This window comes from Micropterus dolomieu, linkage group LG03 (assembly GCF_021292245.1).
Source record: "Micropterus dolomieu isolate WLL.071019.BEF.003 ecotype Adirondacks linkage group LG03, ASM2129224v1, whole genome shotgun sequence".
Taxonomy (NCBI): Eukaryota; Metazoa; Chordata; class Actinopteri; order Centrarchiformes; family Centrarchidae; genus Micropterus; species Micropterus dolomieu.
In genome coordinates, this window is record NC_060152.1 from 22,135,987 (window position 1) to 22,161,220 (window position 25,234).

The window sequence follows — 25,234 nt, forward strand, 5'->3', positions numbered from 1 at the left end:
GCTTCCCCTTGGACATATTATCCATAAACATGGTATTTCTTTTCATATTTATGCTGATGACACACAAATGTACTTGCCCGTCAGATCCACAGACCCTGGAATGCTGAGTTCACTTAACAACTGCCTTTGTGAAGTTAAAAAATGGATGTCAAATAATTTCCTCCAGCTGAACTCAGACAAAACAGAAATCCTGGTCATCGGGTCCCAGCAGATGGCAAAACAAATACTGCCATCTGCTGGTTCCCTAGTAAATCACATTAAGCCTGTTGCAAAGAACCTTGGTGTCTGGTTTGATAGTAATTTAAATTTCGAGCAGCACACCACAAAGCTTGTTCAATCATGTTTTTATCAACTTGGAAATAGCAAAAATGGACACCGTGACCATTTTACACGCCTTCATCTCATCACGCCTGGATTATTGACTTTATTATTATTATTGATTAACAGCCTTTTCACTTGTTTAACCCAAAAATCTACTGATCGACTCCAGAATGTCCAGAACTCAGCTGCCAGGCTTTTAACCAGAACAAAGAAATATGACCACATCATTCCTATTTTAGCTTCATTACACTGGCTCCCAGTGTGTTTTAGAATTGACTTTAAAATTTTATTGATCACTTTTAAAGCTCTTCGTGGCCTCTCGCCTTGTTATATTTCTGACCTTTTAGTCCCATACGCACCAGCATGTACCTTGAGATCCTCGGGCAGAGGTCTGCTATCTGTTCCAGAGTCTCGACTGAAAACCAAAAGGGACAGAGCGTTTGCAGTCAGGGCCCCGAGGCTCTGGAACAGCCTGCCCGAGGAAATCAGGTCGGCTGAGTCAGTGAACTCTTTTAAGTCCCTTCTTAAAACACACTTTTATAGGAGAGCCTTTCCCGATCTTATTTGACTTTATTTTATCCCTTTTATTTTATTCTATTTTACTTATTTTATATTTATCTTAAATGAGTATTTTAGTCTTTTCAATGTTTTCTTGCTTTTATCTTGTATTGTTTTTGTATTATTGTCTTTTGGGTATTATTGTCTTTGCACTTGTTGAAGCACTTTGTAACTTGTTTTTGAAAAGTGCTCTACAAATAAAGATTATTATTATTATAATTATTATAAGTTATTACTTACTACAGAAAGAAAGCTAGCTGAACATTTGTCTGACATCCTTTCAGCTCTTTTAGCTTATGGCAACAAGTAAAAGCCAGTTACTCTTGTCTTGAGAGTCTGGTCTCTCGCTCTTGAGCTTTGAGATTACTAGCTTCTTCCAAAGAACTTTATATACTTTTTGCTTCTTCTTTCAGCTTGCTTGCTGAAAAGTTGTGTTGGTGCTGTAAAGCAATCCGCTGCTGTGATCAATGTCCTGCCTGTGATTTCAATGTTACATAAAGCAGTAGCTGGTGTAGAGAGCCCGGAGTGGTAATGACAGAGAGGCTAATCACCCTATTACAAGTCAGCGTACCATCAAAATGATTTTGAAGCTGTTATTTATTTAGATAAAATTACTACATAATGTTGCTTTAAGTATATTTTCATTATTTTTTGACAAATTTGATTAGAGTCACTTTAGAGTGAGGTAACAGTGATAAAGAGAGGGAGCAAAGTATGTTTTACTAAAGCATCTTAAAGACATAGGGGTTACATGATGAAACATCGTGATTTCCAACAGCTTTACAGATAAGACTTTCAAACTGTATTCATGATTATATGATTTAGATGAACATTCAGACACATGCAGTATGGTTACAGTATTTCACATAGCTTATTGTACTTACTTTAAAAGTAAATTTGTATCACTTGCTTTGGGAAATAGACAAAAATATCATACATACAAAAACATCTTTAAAAACAAGCAGTTAGTGTAATCATACCTGTTAAAGGGGCTACATATAGTTTTTTTTAATGAAATCACTTATCAGTAAATCATTTTTTTACTGTATATTTGTGAGCGTGTTGTAACCTCACAGTCACGGAGAGACCTCTGTTGGCTTTCATCCTATTAGACTGGTAAACTAACATTACTCTAAAGCATGTGAAATAGGCTATATTGTGATTTTGTGCTTCAGTTGGCTCAACTTAGATAGCAAGGAAGGAGCAGCCAGCTATTGTTAGCATGAATCTACCATTATTTGCTTCGTAATGTTCAGTTTAGATTTATTGTTGTTTTACTGATACTCAGATACACAGCTTTTTTGCCGGTCTCAGTAGCCGCAATTTCCGTGACCCACATAATACAATAATGCAACATGACGGTGCAAGACACCACAGTGGAAGAGCCATTTACCACAGTGATGTTACTTACTACAATCTAGCTGTTGTAAAGTGTGGCAACAATCTTATTTATAATAATAAGTCTAGCTCACTAACCGTTTTCGTTATCATCCAATAAATTTAGCTGTGACATTGCTGAGCTTCCAGTGCAAGATACACAACTAGTTATTGGTGGACAACCTAACACGGACATACTGTATCATGTCGTCTAAATGCAGTCATTGTAAAATTACCGTGCAATGAGCATGGACTAGTTAAACGTCAAACTGATAAAAATATTACTATAATGTTGAAATGGGAGTTCACCTGAGTTTCCAGCATGTTGTGTGATGCTGTCTGCTGTGTTTCGGACTCTGTTTTGGCTTGCTCATGAGCTTGAATCTGAAACCGCATTGCTAGAGGCGGCTGAAAACTACACATAGCCCCTTTAAATATATATTTTAAAAACAGTGAATGCGTGACTGTAACTACATTTTAATTTCCCAACAGTACTCACTACAGTGCTCACAGACAGTGTACCAAAACAATAAAGCAGCCAAAGAGGAAACAGTAAGTCTTGAAAAATAAGAATATATTACTATAGCTTTTATTTGTTTTGTATGTTTATGCCATGAAGGTTAAGAATAATGTTTTAATAAATAGCTTTTAATACACACCTGGAATGTTGATAGTTTTTTAATGATTTGCATTTATCACTTACTTATAGATATGCACCTCTGTCTCCATCATCACAATCATCTGCTCAACAGACTCTGAGACACTGTTTATTTTCAGTCCAGATTCTATCATCTAGTAATATTTCTTTACATGCCTCGCTTTGCCAATTATTTTTAGATACTAAATATTTTCAGCACTGCTCTTTCAAGTACTTTCTCTTTTTCTTTCCTAATCATCCTTTTTCTTGCTTTAATCTTGATTGTTATTATTATTATCATCACCATCATCATCATCCCCATTCTCTCCATTTGCTGTGGCATCTTTGCTACTGGCTGAATGCGTCTCGCCCATGTCCAGCTCTGCTTCACTTTCCACATCATCATCTTCTCCACTGACCTCTCCATTCACCTGTCTCTCTTCTTCTCCTGACTCTTTGGTAGCTCCCTCTGTTGTTTTGCTCAAATCTTCTTCCTGGTTACTGTTGCTACTTCTGTTGCCATCGTTCTCTTTTGTCTCGTTATCTGATGGAGTTTTCCCCAGGTCATCGCTGTTTTCTGTCTCTCCTGTGTCTACATCATTAACTTGGTCCTTACTGCTATTCTCCCCATTTCCACTCTCACTATCTTGCTTCTCTTCTTCTATATTTTTTCCTTGCTCATTCTTTTCACCCTCAGAAGATGTATGGCTTCCATCCTCTTTCTCTTTACTGTCCAAGGTCTTATCACTGTTGCTACTGTTGGACCCCTGCCCCTCACTCTTACCCTCCTCCTTCTCCTCAGGTCCTGCTGTTGCATCTACCTCATTTTCATCATTTTGCTCTTCATTTTCATTCTCCTCTTCCCCTCCTTCTTTTTGACCATTTGTCTCCTGGTTCTCCTCATTTTCTTCTTTGCTTGCAGAAGTTTCATCATCTGCAGGTTTCTGTAATGCAATAATACCACAGGAACAATTTATAGCTCTAAATATTTTAACAGGCATAGAGTGTAATTGGATTGTTTACAATATTTCTCTGAGAGAGTGGCAGCATTTTGAGTCATGAGCACTTACAAATCAAGTGGAGCCAAAGCATTATGTATTTTTTTCAAGACCCTTTTTATGGCATGTAAATCAAAATGCAATACATAGTGGAGAACCAGCAAGCATTTGGGCTCCCTAATGCACCATGGTATATAAAACAATAGGTATTTATTATTTTGTAATCATTGGGTGATATGTATTACATAATGATATAATTGTAATTAGTATTAGTACAAATACAAATCAAAGTCTATAAATAACAATGGACTATAGATAATATGAATTCTGTTTCTTAAATCATTGAGTTAAAGTGGTTCAAATAGACATTTTGGCTCATAGATACAAAAATATATGCATCCCAAAATAGAATAAACCCTGTAGAAGGTTTATTCTAGTTTTTCCAGGTATCATGAGAGAAGACTGACATGCAACAAAGAAACCTGCAGTTATGTCAGGCAGTGTGCCTGCTGTGTGCCCTAATGAGAGGCTAGGTCAGAACCTACATCTCTTTACAAAGATGCCATTGTTAGCTCCTAATAATCCATTATGTATGTATGCTGTATGTTTACCTCTTCAGCTGGCTGGTCTTGAAGGGTCTTGTCCTTAGTGTTTCCATCGTCAGCCTTTGATTCAATATCATCTGGAAATGCAGAGATAACAGTGAAAGTAGTAGAATCTGAGCAAAGCAAGTTAGTGTTAGCATGGGCTGATTTTACAGAAAATGGAGTTCAGTCAAAGCATGTTTCAGTGTAATATTATTATGACATATGCATGGGTTTCATCCTTATGCATGTGTGATATTTTGCCCTGAATGGGCTTATTAGGGGCAATATAATGTGAAAAGTGAGTGATGGGTGTCACCCTGCTGTAAATACTTAAAAATTTACAGTGTTGGGCAGGAGCATCGCTACAAGTAGCGCCGTTACTAGTTTAACTACATTTCTCAGTAGCTTGGTGGTAGCTTCGCTATATTCTGAATCAAATAGCTTTTCAGTAATGAAGCTCTTTTACTGACCGAGTAGCGGTAGCTTCCACACACGCTACATTTCCCCAAGCATTTCTGAAGGGTCAGTGAGTGACGCCACCGCCACACACAGACCTGTATGTGTAGCCGGCAGAAGCGCTTCTGTGTGACGGTGACATCACGTACCGATCCTTGGGCTGATGTCTGCGACTTTGCTGCAGGGGAGTAAACACATGCACAACTGAGTTTACTTTCTATTATGATAGTTATTGTTACACCACTTGTGAGAAGGATCTAGGCCCAGCCTGGACAGCTCTTCCTCTAGTGAGGAGGAAACTTTGATATATAGTGGCAGAAACTTGTTTCCATGAACATCCAAACAGACTTTTCTACACCAAATCAAACAAAACAGAGAGGTAATAAAATGACATGAATTGTATCAAAGACATGAATAATATTTAAATTTAAAGAGTGACAGTCCGTTTTGAAAAGGCCCCAAAAGACTAAATGATACAGAATACAAAGAAACGCTGCACATTACAGCACAGTGTTAAGTTAGATGAATCTAATTCCACTCAGTGATGTAAAATCCTTACAATCAGTTTGTTTTTCACTTATGTAATTGTACAGGTTTAATATTCCTTTATGTGCTGACTTATTTTAAAGACCATTACATCATTCCAGAAATCCATAAAACATCTCCTTTAAATAAGGGAACTTTTATTCATCCTCCAATATGTGACTTGTTGAAAAAAAAAATGTTGAAAATACATCTTTCACACCACAGCTGTTTTCAGGCTTGCACAGGCACAGCACAAGAGTGACACCTGGTGGCGAGGATGAAAAACACTCAAGACGATTTCAGGCAAGTAAACAACTTCCCCAGACAATGGAAGTGTGCCAAAGAGAGTTCAAGGTGGTGAGAAGGTCCAGAATACAAATGTCACATTAGATCACAACCACCTTCATCACTATTATTATTATCCCCAGTGCAGTAATCATCCTAATAATCATCACATGTATATAAAGGCAGATGTTGTTCCACTTCAACCATTGCTTTAAGGTGATACTGTACATATCCCCAAACACAGAAATACAGAAACATAATCCAGTCCCATTAAAGAGGTTCCCTCAGGTCAGGTCAAAGTTGACTTGAAGAGAGAAATGGGCCCCACATTTTCTTTTTGATAAGATAAATGACTGGTTTCATCTGCTAAAGTTTTAACAAAGTTGCAAGCTGCAGTCAAGATTGTTCCACCCAGGACACAATGTGTAATGCAGACTGAGCAAAATAGTAGACTGGTTGAAAGAAAAAAAACAAAATAAACATATCTTGCATAGTCCCCAAGAGGAAATGTCTGTCATACTTTACTGTCTAAACAACTGTGTAGTGATACTGTGGATCTTGATGTTTAAACGAAGACATCAGACCCCAGCTCCATACCAGCAACACACTCATTTCTATTGAAGCAATCAGCTCAGCAAGGCAGGTTTGTTGGAGTGCAAAATGAATATCTTTTTTTTTTTTTTTTAGTTTTCATGTGAGCATGTGCATCAAAGGCCTTGGAGTAATTAACCCAAAACATCATAAGAGGAATACAACTATACGCTCTGATAAACAACATAATTACACACTTGTTTTGAAACACTGGATGAGACTGAAATTTTCAATCAGAAAATAAGCGGCAAAAGAGTGAGGCAGGAAGAGGGGGAGAACAGAAACAGTGTAATTAATGTCTTTAATATTAGTTTCCCTTTCTACACATACCAGTTAAAGAAGAAAGATGACTCGGGTAGAGATTAGAAGAGTTTATGGAGACATTTAATGCATTTCAAATGCAAAACTGATTGAAGTTTAGCTATGGTGGGAGATGAAACGTTATGGTAATAATAACGGACCTCTTTAAGAATATTTTATGGAAATCGCCCGCATTCATTAACAGCGAGGGCCGAACGATTGAGCGTAAGCAGTAAGCAGTGGATGAGCTGCTATGACTCTAAACATCTTAACATGATTTGAGGATGAGGCACCGGCTCATGAAAATGCTAAATCAAATTAAACACAATATTTAGAATCTCCCCTTCTTCCTCTTCATTAAATCCAGTAGATTTGGGTCCTGGCATTCCAAATGGCTACACAGTTTTGTGTATATGTGTAAGTGTGCAGATATGTGTCATTCTATCCCTCTTTTTTTTTTATAATCAGACAAAACCACACATACTACTCCTTCCTTCACTTCACACTACCGGTGCACAAACGCATATAGAGCACAACCATATTTCCGAAGTAGTGCTACATCTCATCCATCAGTGTGAGGTAAAACAAGGATGCAACTGTAAGTGGGTATAATTACTCATATAAATGGCTCTTGCTGCCATTCTTATGAAAGGCAAAGTTATAAATGACTGTTGTTTCCAGAGAAATGTAATAAAACACACATGAAGATGTAGCGATAGCAGGTAGTAAACTACAACAACCTCCCTCTCCGCAACAAGCAAACCATCTCCCTCTCTCTTTACAAACACGCAAACACAGATATCCGGCCTTACTGGTGCAGGGTTTTAGTTTTAGGGGACTGGTTTGTAAAACAAAAAACAGGTCTTCGGTGGTCTCCATGTCTACACCTCAGCAATATACAGTAACACTGTGCAGCACTGCTTTGATCTGTGTTTCCATTTGATGTGCTCATCCAATTCTAGTAACCCCAATCCAGTCTGCAGTTTACACCAGGTAACATGATGTAAATACTATTCCATTCAATATATATGGATTATATTCCATCCATCCATCCATCCATCCATCCATCATCAACCGCTTATCCTGCGTACAGGGTCGCGGGGGGCTGGAGCCAATTCCAGCTGACATTGGGCGAAAGGCGGGGTACACCCTGGACAGTTCGCCAGTCCATCACAGATGGATTATATTACTAAGCTTAATTATTAACATAGCAATATTTATGATAGCAGAAACAATCCCTCTGTTGTTCCTTTGCTCAGATAGACCCTGAATCTATACTACAGTGTAAAAAGTCTTCTCTTGTTTGCATAAAATGTAGCAATGAGTTTAAAGTCGGCAGGGAGTCGGGTGGTGAGCCAACATGTGAATGCAGCTTTTCTTTTGTTGGACAAAATAAAAAAGCCACATTGTACATTTTATCACCGTATCTTTTCACAGAAAAGCTTTTTCACTCCTCCAGGAAGCATTTCTGAGTAAAAGCCATACAATGCAGTGCAATCAAGTTTTTGACTCCACAGGAAATCTGTAGCAGACCAGTGCATGAATATGTTTTTTCCCCATCGCAAATAGAACCATGAATAGGTTTATTGAGGATGTATGTGGCTTCTAACAGCTCTGAAGGTACTGTGCTGGAGAAACCTGCTGTTTTTAATGTTTTCAATGCCCAAATCATTTATTCCAGTTTCTCTGGAAGCTGTTATGCCATTTTTCTGAGATTAGAAGACATTTTCCATGCTGTGACACCTCTGGGAAAACATACTGAACTGAATAAAGCTTTCTCTAGTCTTGAGTACTAGAAAACCATTTCAGTGAGGGTTTTTAACTCAGTAAGAGGACTGAAAATCTCAAGAACAAAATCTCAAATAATTGAATTGATCTCATTGTAGCCTACTTATTGCATGATAACATCATCAAAAACATTTCTGAATCCAGCAGTTACTGTGCACTCACTGACCACCTTATATTAACTGTAGGTTAATAACAATTGGTTGTTTTGCCAATGCTTTTCCTGTAAGGAAAGGAATGCCGAACAAAACCAAGCCTCTATCACAACTTAATGGAATACACGTTTGTTATCGGATCCTTTTTTGTTGCTGATGTATCATGAGACACTCAGACATTGTGAGCTCTGACAGGCTGACATCTGCGTTACAAGCACCCTGGGAAAATGTGTTCTTGGGTTCTTGGGCATGCTTTGGATGCCATGGTCAAAAGTACTACTGTGTACTGTGTTTTTTTTTTGTTTTGGCTAGAGTGGAGCAGAATCTTTATTCTTTCAAAGCCACTTCTGAAAAATCAATCCCCAAGTTGTAGTTCTAAATAAATAAAGATCACCGTTTTAATACATACTGTATTTCTGATTGTAAACCAAAGCATGGAAAAGTCGTTACCATGGCCTCCACAAGCCACAAGTCAATTCTGCTTTGGGCGGATTAGCTCTGCCATGTTAAATAATCACTCAAGTCTTGACGTACTACTTAATGTATCTAAATCACTTGACACAACACCGAATGTATATCACCATTCAGTACAGCATGTTGCTTATATACACCCAGTGGATTTAACCCACTCAGCACATGGCTGAGTTACAGTGGGGTGTAAAACAACATGGGTAGTAACTCTGAATGGTAATTATGAAATGTTGCCACTCAGCAAGTGTGCTCCAATCACTGACCAGGGTCCTGTTAAAATATTTAATAGCTGTGTGCCGGCCACCATGAGAAAGGCCCTGTTGGTGTTGAGTTTATAGTGATGTGACACAGAAAAACTATCCAGCTGCTACTGCTACATACACAACACATTTTCATGTAATTAATAGGTTTATAAGGCAACATAGCAGTGAAAGTATCAAGAGAAACATTAGATTTGGGCTTAGGGTAATGTTCTCTGTAAACATGTCCTTCATGTTTAGCGTCATACAAACAAATTTGCTAACACTTTTGCAGTCAGCAATCCACCATATCACAGCTAAGCACAACGTACCATATATATCATACTACTACTCTGTAAAAACTAAATTAGTGACTCAAAAGTCACCACAAGTACTATATCAAGGGAGCACACCATTGATTTTAAACATAAAGTTCAGTTTACCTATCACAAGCTCTAGCAGTAAAAAAACAAAACTGTTGTAAAATGTCTTCTGGCTTTGGAGGAAGCTTGTATACCGACAGATGCTATTGAGCTGAGTCACGATATAGCTGCCTCAGCTGCTACAATTATGACCTTTCTTTTTTAAATCTGTAACCTAGATTTATGAAAGGGCAATGCTAAATTGCTAGTGTCCATTTAAAGGCTTTCAATAAAAGCCTTGTGGATACTGTGGTTAGAACAAAAAATACTATAAGTATATTTTTCCTTAACATGTTGAATGCACTGTTTTTATGAAGTATTTCTTGTGTATAAAATCATTTACATTAATATTTGTTTCCAAGGCACATCTGAATAAATAAATACCATCCATTATCTCTAAAGTTAACTTTTTCAGTAGCCTAGTGCAGAAAATACCTCTCATCTGCAGTATGTGCAGCCATGTGCTTAAATAGCTTTGACATTAAATCAGAGGAAAGTGCCTCTAACAATATTGCAGTCAGACAGGCAGAGAATATTTATAAAGGTCATGGTTTCAGTTTAATATTTTAATAATGTATGGTTTGTTCTCTTTCTTTCCTCACAGTTGCCTGAAACCTTACAATCAAGACTCTTGATTATACAAAGGTTTTATTCTGACTGGCTTCTGTCATTAGTGCAAGATCAACAAACATTTAAAATTTAGATTTTTCTTTCTTAACACACCAAAAAAACCCATAATTGCATGCTATAAAATACAGCTATTTTTAATGCAATTTAAGTCTTCCTAACCAATAACTTCATTAACATGATGTTGATGTTCTGTTTACACAAGCAGATCCCTCTCTGAACTGGAAGTAATTACTCTACTCATTTATCATGTAAAATCTGCACTGTGCTGATGTTATTTTATGTTTTGCAATATGTTTTCATGTTGTCTTTGCACCCCAAACTGCATTATTTGGACTAAAACGGGTAAATGACAATAATGCACAACATTTGAAAATGTTTCCCAAATGCATTATAATAATGATGGCAACCCAGCAACTCCAGATGCCCTCCTAAGCCTGGCTCCAACAAGTGATGTAAACTTTAGATCTCCACAAAATGTCACATATTTACCCTTACCATTTTGGTTGAATGGCAACGCTGTTCTGGTGTCTCTGGCTGATACAAATCTTGCAGATTTTCCAATGACAACTTCTCCAGATGTGCATCTACTAGCTCAAGCTCAAAAAAAAATAAATAAATAAAAAACACAACCAAAAACACGCAAAGCAGGCTAGATTAGAAGTGACAGAAATGGGGGGAAATGCGTCATTGAAAGTGTCACACGTTTTAACTCTATACTTCATATGTCACAGCCGGCTCTGTTGTATGTCACAGCTGAAACACTTGTTAGCAGATTAATGCAGCAGATTAGCACAGCTACCCTGCTCTTTAATCCAGTAATCCTGCATCAAAGGGTCATGAAGAACCTTTTTCTGCTGTAGTTAAAAAGGAGAGATGAAAGGAGAGGAAGAATGAAGGAGGGATTGGTAAGGATGGCCGTGTTGTCTGAAATGTGACATATGAGTGTGTTGCACGAATGCACAGAAAAGCAGGCACACACATAACACACATAACAGAAACCACAATTTCTAAGAACTTGGCAAAGAGAGGTGAAAAAGACGTTCTTAAATGTTGCCATCTCTCATCCTTCGCCGCTGAGCCTCTTTTTTTTTGACACAGGCACACGATTTAAGACACACTGCCTCTTTGTGTACATGTCTCCTGCCTCCCAACGCTGTTTTGAACCCTATTTCACTCTGACAGGCATTACAGATACATATGCTAACATGGCTAATTCCCCAAGGCAGCATCACATTTTATGACACCAGAGGCAGAAGGTTGATCTGTCTGGATGGCTTGTGCATGTGCACACATAAACACACACACACACGCACGCACGCACGCACGCACGCACACACGCACACACACACACACACACATACACACACATACACACACACACACACACACACGCTCTCACATCAGCAATCTTCACTTCTCTCACATTCAACTAACAAATAATACCAAGAATGTTTCCATTTAGATTTTTTGAAATGAGTTTTTCTAAAAAAATACGTCAACTTAAAACTTCCCGCAATTCAAATCAAAATCCCTTCAACGAAAATAATGTGGATCCACTATGTAGCATAAATTGAATTGGCTCCTGCTACATTCAAAGATGGAGCCCAGTACATGAAAAGAAGGCAGCAGGCTACTTGGAACATGAGCTTTTGTGTAAAGTGTATGTCCTTGAGGCTTCAGCGCCAGCGCTGGCAGTGTTACATGGGTTATTTGAAACTGGAGACCGCACAATTGAGATACAAAACTGCTCTGTAGGTGTTCGTGTGTGAAAGAGCACAGGATGAAGACCTTTGGGTGTGTGTGTCTAATTTCCTGCTGTTGTAAAATGTACTATTAACTGGAACTGCTGTTACACTTTTCGAAGTCGTTTCTACCATATTACTGAGTTACAGGCCGCTGAGTCTGCATGGAAATCCATAGGAGGTACTACATCATGTTATGTATTGATTATACTTTGCATCAACTAACCTCATTCTTGTCTGTGCCAATCCGGACACATATGCGTGTAAAAGCAGCAATTGTGTATCATCAATGTTGTAATTCTTGGTCATATTCTCACCATTATATAAAGGAGGCCAATTTGCTTATTTTGAAAGATACTAAACATGTTAAAAATAGACCTGACATAGACACACACACACGCACACACACATCATTTTGAAAATCAAAAAGGCCCACAATAGTTGTGTAGTTTCTCACTAATGCAGAGACACAGACAACGCATGCAAGAATCCTGATAATCAGTAGACACACCCTCTGTCAGTGGATGCCCTTCTCCTTCCAGTTCTGCTGTGTTTTCCCTCTCCCTTCTTTCTTAAAGTGCAATGCTCTTTTGTTGATTTTCAGAGCAGCAATTTGGCCCCAGCAAGGGCCAAAGGCAAGTAAAATTCTGCTTTGATGACTCTAAATGGGGAGATTATCCAAATGAAAGGCAATTATCCAAACCCCTCCCATCCCTTCAATATCTCTGGGCCTTTTTTTCTCCCCTTTCGATGCTCATGCTCCACCATTTCAGGCTATTCATCATGGTCACTATTTGATTCCACCTGTGCTCTTTTTTTCCCTCTTCCTCCATCGTCATAATTCCCTTCTACCTTCATCAACTCAACCTTTTATTCCCTCTTATTTAACCTTCTTTTATCTTCCATTCTCTTTACATCCTATGCCCCATAACCTGTATTTTCTTCTTCTCTCTTTTACCTTTCCTGCTGCCTCTCTTTTTACTTCTTCTCTCCTTCCTTCTCAAGGGAGCCATTAACTGAACTGGCCACAGGTCCCTTTGTGAAAGGGAACACTGATGAATGTCCTATTTCTAGTGTGAGGTTAACAACACCTGCTCATTGGTTATATACAACCTGAACATGGATGTGTTGTTGAAAGAAAAAGCTAACACTGGTCAATCCCAATTTAAAAGAGCTTGCTTAAAGTGTAACTGTTTTGGGTGACAAACATGTCTTGTTGGTTAAGTCTTCTAAGCCAGATGTCTTTGTTATAGAACGTTCAAATTCATTCCATGACCTTTGCTGCATGAGTTGTCGCATTGCCTCTCCCGTTGTCTTTGCTGTCACTCACCACTGTGTTCACTCTAATGAAGCAGAAAAGTCAGGAGCTTTACAATACACCAGACAGAAACTGCTGGAGTTAACCTCAGTCTGGCTCCCAGCAGCTGATAGACAGTGAATAATGGGGACTTGGCATGCTGACACACACACATACACACACACGAAAACTAACCTCTATGTCACAACAGAGTCAGCACGGAACAGAGGGAGAATCTCGAGTTACGCGGCCACTCTGTCTCATTCGCCTTTTTTCGTCTCTCTTCTTCTTTCAGTCTGTGCATCGCTCTATCTCCCCCACCACCCCCTCAGAAATACATTTATAATGACACCTTTATGATAATCTTTTGTTTTCATTCCAGTGTTCCAGCACACCGGAGATCTGAAGTGTGGGTTTCATGCTGTGTCCTTTCCACAGCCTCTGCTAGTCAACTTTTTGGCTATGTTCCTTTTGGCACCAGAACGGGTCTGTTTACCTCATGCCCAGCCAGGGCAGGATTTCCCAAAGGGAAAATAACAACGGTATGTACGTATGTGCTGTTGTTGTGAATCTCTCAACAAATGCGGATATGAATGCTGTGTTCCTAGAAGTAAACCGGACAAACATGACCACAGCACTAAATGTAGCTGCTAATGGGTACAAAACTCATTTGTTTTTGGTAAGCCAGTGGGCAGCTATGACTCCAGCTTGTTTGCTTTAGAGCAGCCACATGCACAAACATTTTAGCATTGATATAATTTGTGAGAGAAACAAAAAGAGTAAAGATACCTTTGGTAAACCTCAACTTACTGTCTCTTACAAAAAGTCTGTTCAGAACCATGAACAGAGACCATAACTTCCATACATAGACTGTATTATATATACTACACTCAAATACTAAGCCAAACAAATAAGGGAACTATTAAGAAAAGAATGACAGCATTTGAAAAAGACAATAGGTCAAACAGTGAACGGTGCATGATAACGGGATATGCTCTCTAAGCCATTCAAACAATCTTGTCTAATGCCTGATCTTGTTTTCCAAGCTGTCTGTCTGTTAATTTAATCTTTGGTCAATGTCACCCAAGGGGACCAATAACGCAACATGGTTTGCTCTGCCTGTAATACGACATGCCATGCAATCTGATGTACTGAGGATTTTGAGGGTGACATTACAGGTTCCAAAAGCACACGTGCACGTGCAGACACAGACAAAGACACACGCACATTCCTCATCCCACTCTTTTGATGCAAAATGCCAGCTCCCCTGAACCACAGACACAATTCTCCACGCTCCTTTAGGCTTCGGCTGTCAACTCTCCTGCCAGACGACGAAACAGGCAACATCTATCATGAGCCACAAGATGACGTAATGTGGTTCATACCGCAGTAGGCGTTACAATAATGTCAGAGGCCGTCTGCAGAAAATCGAAATCACTTTTACAGTAAAATGCTCTCAATTCCCACGCACATTGTTACATAAAATGCGTATACCATTCATGGAAAACATCTGTTAGGGTCCCAGTGCAACTAAATATCTTAATGTTCAGAGGAGTGCCAGCTGCCAATGAGGACAAAAGTAAAGACTCACTAGAGATACAGAGTTTCTGCAGGACATTATAATAACTCCAGAAGATGATGTAATGTGTTTCTTGTAGTAGTAGTTAATGTCATCATGCTAAACCTACTTTCAATATTACTTGCTACATTTTTAGCAGAGCAACAGTGCCACTATGTGGGCATTTGAGATTGTAGCAGGTTACATAAGATTTCAAAGGCCATGCATTACATCATATATCTGTCTAACTCATCATAATTGCATAAAAGGCCTATCTGTGCCACATGTTATAGTAATTATTTATGGGACAATACAATTGAGACATACAGACATTAAAAGGCCGGGTAGCAGTGACAGTATGACAGAGTGACATTGTTGTTAGAAGTGACGTTCTGTCTTCTGAGCCACGCATTCACCTTCGTAATTGCACAAATACACGCAGCCGCATATGTATGCATCCACCCAGGAATATATTCACTTTATCATGGATTTATAAACAGCAATTTTTTCTTTACATAAGATAATTGTTGATTAAAATTCCTATTGTTCAACAAATCTCTAATACTCAAACAAAAAAGACACAAATAGGAACTACAGTTGTATCTCCTTGTTCTGACTTTGAATATGGTGCTGCTGAGCTCCAAACCCACACTATCTTCGTCAGGCCTATTTGGAATTAGCAGGTATAACATATTCCATTCCAATCTGCTCCACATGTTTCTGCATTTACCATTATCAGAAATGCCGAGGGTCATGCTTTGTCCACTCCTCTTCTTCCTGAGGGAGGTGAGTTTGGCCTGAGAGATCTGTCTGACGATGGAGGACAGGTGTTCGTTGTTGTTTTGGCCTGGAGGAGAGGCCTTGGAGTCTCCATCGCCACTATCGCTGCATCGTACCATAGACTTACTCTGGAGGAAATATAAGTCAAGTTCAGTTGGCGAAAAACTTGACAACAATTAGAGCATATGCAGCATGGGAATATCAACACTCTCTGCTTCTGTTTATCTGAAGTTCATGACCTGGCATTTTTTAAATGAATGCTCACAGTTTTGCTTTCAAAGTTAAGGCCAAATATTGTCAGGGCTGAATAAATGAGAACTGTTTTTACTATTCAGACAACAAGGCCAAATTATACACTTGAACTAGTTTTAACATTTGAAGACTCGCTTCTACTCCAAATCTTTCATCAATGTTCTTTATTAAATAAAGTCAAAGCAACTAAATGATACAGACAATCAAATACTTTCCTCTACTTGGTATATGTTCAAGAATGCTGTGCTAATTAGTAACATCCAGTATGCAAGCTATTAATTTTTCATTTAATTTATTTATTTATTTAATAAAATAATCTTAATAATTCATGTGCAATTCTTACATTTCCATTTTGCTTGGAGAATCTGTAGATAGGCGGTAGGGAGTAAGCTTTCATTCTGTAAACAAAACAGACAAAAAATTATTTTATGTTTATGTTATGCCTTACAACACTGATTCATGATCACACGCACCTGAAATTAGCAATGTAATTTTGTAAAGTGAAATAAAGTTAATCTGAAAATGCACACTGTACTTTTTTTTAAATTAATCAGTATAGTAAAAAAAAGCCTGCTAAAACATTTGTGTTTTCAGAAAGCTACATAGCTTTGTGTATGTTCATATGAAATGGTAAATTTTATACATTTTCTTCCAGATTTAATTTATTTCAATAAACTGTAAAATGATTTAAACATGGCACCAAAAGAGGCAACATTTTTATTCACGTGCTCCAAATTATCCATCTTTAAAATAATATTTGAAGGTAAGCGATGAAGGTTTCAGGAGGGTTGAAAGCAGATTTTAGCCCTGAAGGAGTCATTAGCTGCCACACTGGAGCACAACGGTCTCTAAGAACCATCCCTGGCAGCCATAGTACTAAATTTCCACAACTCTTCATGAAGGACTTAGGAATCTACATACTGATCGATACTAATAATGTGTCTTTTTCATCAATCTTGTTAAATTAATAAGTTATTTGTCAGTTTAAAGGTTTTCATATGTGTCCTGCAGGACGGATAAGTAAGATAAGTGAGTGCAGATAAGCAAGAAAAATAAAATGAAAAGTCCAAAGCTATAAAGGCACATCCAATTACAACATTCTTTTGCTGACTTGGTTGTGCTATATGAGGAAGGACAAAACAAATAGAATACTCTTTAGAACACTTTTCTAATAAACAGTGTATTTCTGAATAGATTCTAAAGATACATGCATGTTGTAAAAGTGAGTTTTTAAAAATATTTTTGCAATGGCAAATAACAACATAACGTAGCAGATGTGTGACTAAAAACACTTCTAACTTTAAGCTGTAGACAACATGTTACTCCAATATATTTTCTATAGTGCGGTGCTTACCCATTGACTCTCCTTGTCCCTCTGGGTTTGGTGAAGAGAAGGTCACTGTATGGCAGCTTCTTAAACCTTTCTCTTCCCACAGCCACATAAAGCTGACTGCTCTCCAGTTGATTCCCATCAGTCACCTGGTCGCCTTCACAGCTGTAGAGACTAAGAAACAGGCATAACGTAAAAAAACGTACCAGTATGTCAAAACAAGATGCACTTGAGTTGCCGAATATATCCCATAATTAGTATGAAGTAATTTATAAGATAGTTAAAACATTGACCCGTGCATACTGTTTTCATTTGTCAACATACTGTGTGTTTCTGTTCATATATCACAAGAGCAAAGTTATTCAAAAGTTGTGATGTGTAGCAGTTTAAAGAAAATCTGTTTCTTTTTCATTTATATGCAAATTCATGTAGCAAGGTGTGAGAAAATCTAATGAGATCATCTGTTATAATGGAAGAACATGTGGTGTAAGTCTGAAATGTCTGTCATGTATTGCTCTCGAGTTGTTTGTTAACAAGTAACGACATACATGATATCATAACGCAGGGGAAAAAATACAGTCCATATGTGAAGTGAGCATTTTTTTAGGCTGTACCTTCGAACACCCCCCAGGACTCTCAAACCCATCTTCTCTGTGATCAACTCTAGTATTCTGTCAAACTGGCCAAGCATCCTCTGGTGAATCAACAGCCTCATAGCGGGGTTCAAGACATCTCCATTTGCTACAACACTAAAGTAAACAAAATACACATGGTTAAAGCAAAACTTAGTGTACAGTGTCCCTCTGAGTTCAGTGAAGCCAAGGGTATCCCTTGAAGTTCAAGAGTATACTGTGAGTTCAGGAATCAGCAGTCCATGACATTATCTGCGGAGTTGAGAGTTGTATACATATTATATACTATATTGAAGACACAAACTAAGATATCCTTGTAAGTGAATCTGAAAACTATAGGCAAAATCCATTGGTTGGGATTGTGGCAAAACAGTTTAAAATGGTTTGTGTGAAATGGGGGAAATTTAACGTACAATATTGTACATGGTTCCTTGATGGGTTTCAGGAATCGAGCTGACACAATGATCCGTTTCGGTGGCAGCGGTCTGGCCTGGAAAAGAAGGATAAAAAGAGTTAAATATGTCAAAGAGTGCATACTGTATGTCAAACATACAAACAACATTTATTTCTGGATCCTGATAACAGGGAACCTATGACTGCTTTGGAAAGCTTGTCATTAGATCAATGTGTCCAGTTGGGATTTACAGCTCTCATTTCTCAGAACAGACCTGTGCAAACTTTAGGGACTTTTGCTTTAGGGAGCAGTGCTGACACTGGAGTCCAGTTAGTTATGGACAACATTTAAGCTAACTGCAGCTCCTAAATATAGCAGGGCTAACAGAACTGCTTGGAGAGTCAGAGCCACTAAGAGTGGCAACAGTTAGATGTAGCATATATTGTGGACAATAATTCATTTAATTATTTAAAAATCTATCTACTTTTTAATGATTTTTTTCTTTGCTGTGAGAAATTTCAGTAAATGGTATAAAAAAAAAAGCAAGATAATGTGACATCAAACAGCTTTTCTCCCTAAAGGCTAAGAGAAAGAGCTATTACAGTACACATTAAAATAATCTGTCTCTCATCTCTGTGATGGCAAAAGAATGAGCACTCTGTAATCCTTTGAGGTTGTGAGGTTGCAAAGAGGGAGCACTGAAGGCTTTGTCCCATAACACCTGGTAACCCACTGTGACTCTACCACTTAGATCCTGTGAGAGAGAGAAAGAGATAAGGTATATTAAAGGTAGATTTATTAAAAGTCTTCTGGGGTCGGTGAGTGCTCTCTGGCGATGCAGGCGGTGTGACGGTGTGGGACATATTCAGGGGTGTACCAGTAACAAGGCATGAGGTCAGGGGGTATTACAACACAGAAGAATATTTAACATTAAAATGCATTTTAATTTACATAATTGCTGAAATAATCAAAATTCCCCGAAAACATTAAATGAACTGTACTTGTGTAGTCAGGTAAAACAGGGGAACAGAGGGATTTGGAGTGTATAGAATGGAATTAATGCTGTAATAGAGTTCCCTTTTCTTTGAAGTGGCACTGTTACTTTAACAGCAGCTCAAAAGTCAGATCATGCGAGAGCGCAGAGTTTTGGCAGTAGCCTACAGAGAAACAAGCGGCTACCCAGGTGCGCATTTTGGTTTATGTGCAGGACAAATATCTCCATAAACTTCAACAAAGTACAAAAACAGTTGTCAATGTTAGCGCATAAGAGTGTGAATAAGCTTGCAGACTGAGGTAGAAGAATGATGATTTTGTATTCCTGCCAGTTCCTGTAGATTGGTAAACGAGGTTGTATCTTTGCCATGCTGAGGGAAACACTGAACTGTGGGGTCAGCGTAATTATAAACAGAATTACTTCATGGTGTAATCTGACTGTTTAAATAAGCTGTGTCCATTTTGTACAGTTTCTGTCTAACTTAGAGAGGAGATTTATGTGTGTTGACGTGTTTTGGAGCGCAGGCTGCACATTGGAATGATTGAGTTAATGACTCTTGTTTTTATGTAACATTAGTTTTGAGCTCCAGTAAAAATGTTTGTAAAAGTATATTTTGAGCATGAATGTATTTTATGTCTCACATTGAATTTAAGCATTTTACTTTGACAACTATATGAGTTGTGTGGCTTACTGAATGTGGTTATTTGTATTTGTATCTGTCTTATTTTCTTTATTTAGAAAGAGCCACTACTGTTGTCTAATGTCTAGAGTCCAGAGAGAGTTAATAATGGCTAGGGAAATAATAATAACTTTATTGCAGACACAGCTCCATATAACACATCATACAGTACACAATACAAGGAAATACATAAATAAATAAAAAAACATGCATACAAATTCCATATTAGCCTAGGATATACAGACTATTGCACCGATGTCGTCTTAACCTAGAAGTGTATCTATAGCAGCTTTTCAGAGGACTGACTAGGGCTTCAATGATATGATTCTCTGACTTGTCCAGGCGACACATAAAACTAAACATCAGTTGTCTTAAGAGTGCCTCCCAAGTTGGCACTCTAGTAGACACAAACAAATGACTAGCACTATGCCACTTTTTATGTCTAGATATAGCTAATGTCTACAGACAGCTAATACCTGAAGTTTACTAGTTAGGTGCAGTTATCTGCAGAAGACAGTGAATTTAAGTCTGTTTACAGTAACTGTTATGTACCCTGATTTTATGCTCTGTAATTATAGTTGTTAATTTTATCGATTTATTGCTTTACTGTTTTATTATGTTTTTGTGAGGTGACCTTGAGTGTTCTGAAAGGCACCTATAAATAAAATGTATTACTATTCATATTCTGTGGTATTTTTTGAGTACTAAAGCGCACTATTAAAGCTGACAGTTGATATCAGATGCCTATGATATCAGAGAAAAAGAACAGCAGGAGGGAAAAGTAATTATTTTGTTATGTTACAACTGCAACTATCTTAGATCCTCAAAATTACAGTAATAACACTGTCCCTTATTGAGTACAGTCATGGAATAAAGAACCACAAAATTTTATTCTGTGTTCGGTCTCCTCAATTGTGACCAGGCCATACTTGCATAGCACCTTTCTAGTCTTCCAATCAATCAAAATGTCACATTCACCCCATTGCCACGCAGGGGGAAGGTGCCAACTGCTCATCAGAAAGGAACTAATCATTCAAACACACACACACACACACACACACACACACACACCGATGGCACAGCTATCAGGAGTATATGCCACACAGTTTGTAACAAATCCAAGCCAGGAACAAACATAAACAAGCATGTGAGATTCTTCGATGCTACAGCAGGAAATAGTCCCTAAAGCTCATTTTAGTGTCCGTGTACACCATCACTTTGTACTTAGTGCAAAGTTTGCACAGATTTAATGAGCAAAACGATGAAACTTACAGTGTAGCAGGTGCCTTTAACAGGAAAACAACACCAAGGAAATACCATGTACTTTCAATGCAGCTCATGAACTTTACTACATCTCACACCCACTCGATTCTGTCTAGAGAGTGCAGATTTTAGATACAGCTAAATCAATTCAAAAAGTCAGCACTAATGTATGATGTAAGGGTTTTGTGTATAACGAGGTACTACATCTTGACTGGTGGTGAAAAATCACTATGACCAATTTTCATCTCACTTAAACACTCCTTCCGTATACTAACATCAGTGAAACTAGCAGGTCATCCCATTTCCTCAAAAAAGCTAATTTCAATATGAAACAACAATAGAAAAAGAGTATAAGCATGAAAAATTATTGCTTCATAGCAGCATATTGTCTGATGGTGACTTCTGAGCTGTGGTCAAAATCAGCCACATTTAGAAAGGTACGCCTGAGGCCACGACCCTCCTGTAATTAGTCCTTCCTAAAATGCTCCAAAATCAATAAAAGAAACAAACTTGCCAACCATCTAGCCAGCTAAGAGTTCTCGTCATGAACTGGCACAATCAAGCAGGTTGAGTGGGGTGGTGAAGGGGAGACAGGGTCCTTTTAAACTAAATTGGCCCTTTGCATGCTCGCAACACAATCACAGCAGCAACAACAAGTCCTCAAGGTCATCTGTGAGGAATATGCTACTTACTAGCGGGTGATAAGACCAAATCAAGAACACAGAGAGCAGGTCCTGATTATCTTTGTATGATTAACATGTTAAAGTGAAGAGAGGCAGTTAACACACCAGGGACAAAAGTCAACGACAAAATAAATAAATAAATAAATAGGGCTGCAGACTTTTAGCACAGAATAGACCTTCTGTGACCCACTGTTTTTTTCTGCATGTAAAAGTTTTGCACATATATTTCTCGCCATATTGACCCCAAAACAACATGAACGGAGTTAATAAGGTTTTGGGTGCTAGTACACACATCTGTGCCTTCCTTAGAATACATTTCATTATAAACAAATAAAAAACAACCTTTTCATTTGGAAAGGGGACCTGCAGTCGACTTTCAAAATAGATGAGCCTGTGGGCTACCTGACTTTAAGCTGCTCTTGTTCTGGCCGTGACTTCATAGCTGGTGATTAAAGATGCATTGAAAGGAGGGATGATTATGATCCATAAATAAATAATGCATGGTCACTGAGACGACAACAAAGTGATTCTTCATCGAAAACAACAGAGAGGAATGCTCAACATTGCACCTCTCTTAAATGATCTTTCTAAAACCTTTACATTGTGGGTGAGGGCAGGAGTGCAGGGGTGATGTTCCCAAATCCTCATGTATCTTGCATTTTGGGGCAGTTTAAAATGTCGAAATGTTGGATTGAGTAAGGGTATTATAACTGAAAACTTGCCATAAAAACACAACCAGTGAAGGGTTTAACTAGTCTCTAAAAAATAACTAAAGTAATGCAATAAAATAACAGACAATGACGTATGTTTGTAATTAAGGTATTCATTCTCATGCGGCTACTAAAGCATAACTGAGCTTACAAAGCTGGAAATTCAAAAGAAAAAAACCCATCTTATCCAGTACATTCCTGTCGAATCATCTGAGGCTACTAGTGCTTCTTACTGCAAAGCTAAGGGATCAGGAGGTGGAGAAGAACCCGAGGATCTTCCCTGGCAAGGCCATGCAAGGATGCATCACACCCTGATACTGTCTGGATGACTGACAAGACTATGTGAATTATGTAAACAGGTTCCATCTCTGCAGATTGTTTTAATATGATGCCAAAGATTACACAGATTGGGTATTCCAGGCACAGCTATTAGCAGCTGTACCTTCATGAAGTGCCACAGTGACATGGCAGTATGTTTTTCTTGCCTTTCTTCTTCTCTTGTTCGCACTTTTATCTCTTTTATTACACTTTCATTAGGCATCGCAGTTCCTACATGGTGATTCATATTTCATTCATCTTTATAAAGCGGGGGTCAAGTCTTTTTCAACCTCAGACATTTTAATGCATTCAACAAGAACTTACCTTTCTTGATTAACTTGCAATAACACACAGGTGACTTTCTGACAAAACACACTTTCGCCATACCTGCATTGGAAGAGTTTGCATCATCCTCTTCCTTCTCGAGCCAATCTGTAGATAACTATAGACAAAATAAAGTGAAGTAAGCCTTAAATTAGTCACACCCAGCTCTGATTTTTAACAGGGGTATATCATAATTCACAAACTAAGAAATATTACTATATTTCATCAGTTAGTGGTGTGATTGTGCTGACACTTTTAACATAGTAAGAGATATTCATCATGTTGATTTTTTTTCACAGTTATACAGTTAAATAATGTCTCTGCTACCTCTCATTTTAGCAGTCAGTTAAAGCCGTACCCACTGTGCAGCGCCACGTTATGCATAATGAGGACAAACATATTTACTGTAACTAAATGGTTAGTTGGTAAATCATTTGTGTATTTATCTTCCCTTGCATTAGAACTGATTTTCCACACAATTCCTCTGGGTATTAAAGCAACAATGTGTTAGCCTATACAGTGAAAGGGACAAGAGGATGATGACTATGCAAGTTCATTATATATTCGGTATCAGTTCTGCAGCAGAGGATATACAAAATGCATCCACATCTTTTCCAGGTAATTAAAAAAAAACAATATCTAGGAGCATGGTGACCCCATACAAACTTCATGGGTCCAGAATACCTTCCCACTCAACTGCTTCACCACTACATTCTATAAATAACTTGATGCACTGATCTCATTATCTGCAGCATAAGTCCACTTATTTTTAGGCCTGAGCAAACTTCTCTCACTCAACAGTGGTGCAAAACTGGTGAGTCACATATACATTAAGACCATGACCCAGTTAGTGTGTGAGCAGTGTATTTCAACTGAGATTTTAATTATTAGCAGTTATTTCAACTGACCAGCATGACTTCCTGCATGCAATAGCCTACTGATAGAGGGGTTGACCCTGGTCACCCACAGTTGTATCACCAGTATTTATGCATATATATTCTTTAGGCTTAGCTACAGAGAGAAAAACCATCTGAACGTATTATTATTCCAAACGTTAGTTTAGTCTTACTCCAGCCTTTTGAATCTCTCCTTCCCAGCAGCGACGTACTGCTCCCCGCTCCGCAGGCTCTCCAAGCTGTCCACCTTGTGGCCTCCTCTCGGTGTGTAGATGTTTCTCACCGCACCAAATGGGGCTTGTATCCCGCCGGTCACCTCTCTCAACAAAGTCTCAAAGTTGGACACCCTCCTTTGATTTATCACAATCCGGCGAGCGTCGTAGTAAGGATCGCCGTTTCGGAACATGAAAATGTTCTTCACGACGGGCTGTGACAGAAAGTTTGGCTTCTCCGAGCTCATCGTTGTGCGTAAAAGCAAGCTGGCGCGCGACGGAGAGAGAGAGCTTAGTTATAATAAACTTACAACAGGTTGATCCCAATTGCGAGACAAAAGCCTGTAGGCCATTTTAATGACATTAGAGCTGGTACATCCTGGACAAATGTGTAAGGTTGAGCGGAGTTGGATGCGGCACGCAAATATTCGAGTTCGGCAGTTTGGACACAAAAAGCGTTCAGGGCAAAAGGAGGAGGTTTCTGAATGAAAAATATGACCATAGGGATGAAACTGTTGATGTACCGCGGCGTTATAAGTGACAACTATCCATAGCACAAGTTTTGCAGAATCTCAATCCGCTACAAAGGAAAGTTATCTGCTTCGTGTGCACAGCTACGCAGCAGGTGAAGATGAAAGCCAGACGGGTGTCTGCAGTTTCCCCACGATGTCGGCTGAGTATCGTGGGAGCTGTTAGGATGTATCTATGGTAACACGCCGCAGTTCTCTCAGCGAGGACCTTGCACTGCAGTAATCAACAGGTAGTCAGTCATTAACTGATGAGGAACAACAGGCTTATTTGATAAAATTCACAATGTCAGTCTGTAGTAAACA

At 38.5% G+C, this 25,234-nt stretch overlaps 1 protein-coding gene across 1 annotated transcript; it reads right to left on the reverse strand.

Annotated features, from left to right (window-relative positions):
* Positions 1-1,580: 1,580 nt before the first annotated feature.
* LOC123968138 (doublecortin domain-containing protein 2-like) lies at positions 1,581-25,234 on the reverse strand. The gene is made up of 9 exons (XM_046044663.1): positions 24,363-25,234; positions 23,357-23,411; positions 18,342-18,418; positions 17,911-18,045; positions 17,321-17,470; positions 16,310-16,364; positions 15,665-15,842; positions 4,503-4,573; positions 1,581-3,837 (listed from the first exon to the last, which is right to left on the reverse strand). The coding sequence occupies exons 1-9, from the start codon at positions 24,647-24,649 to the stop codon at positions 3,166-3,168; spliced, it is 1,680 nt and encodes a 559-aa protein (XP_045900619.1). The 5' UTR covers positions 24,650-25,234; the 3' UTR covers positions 1,581-3,165.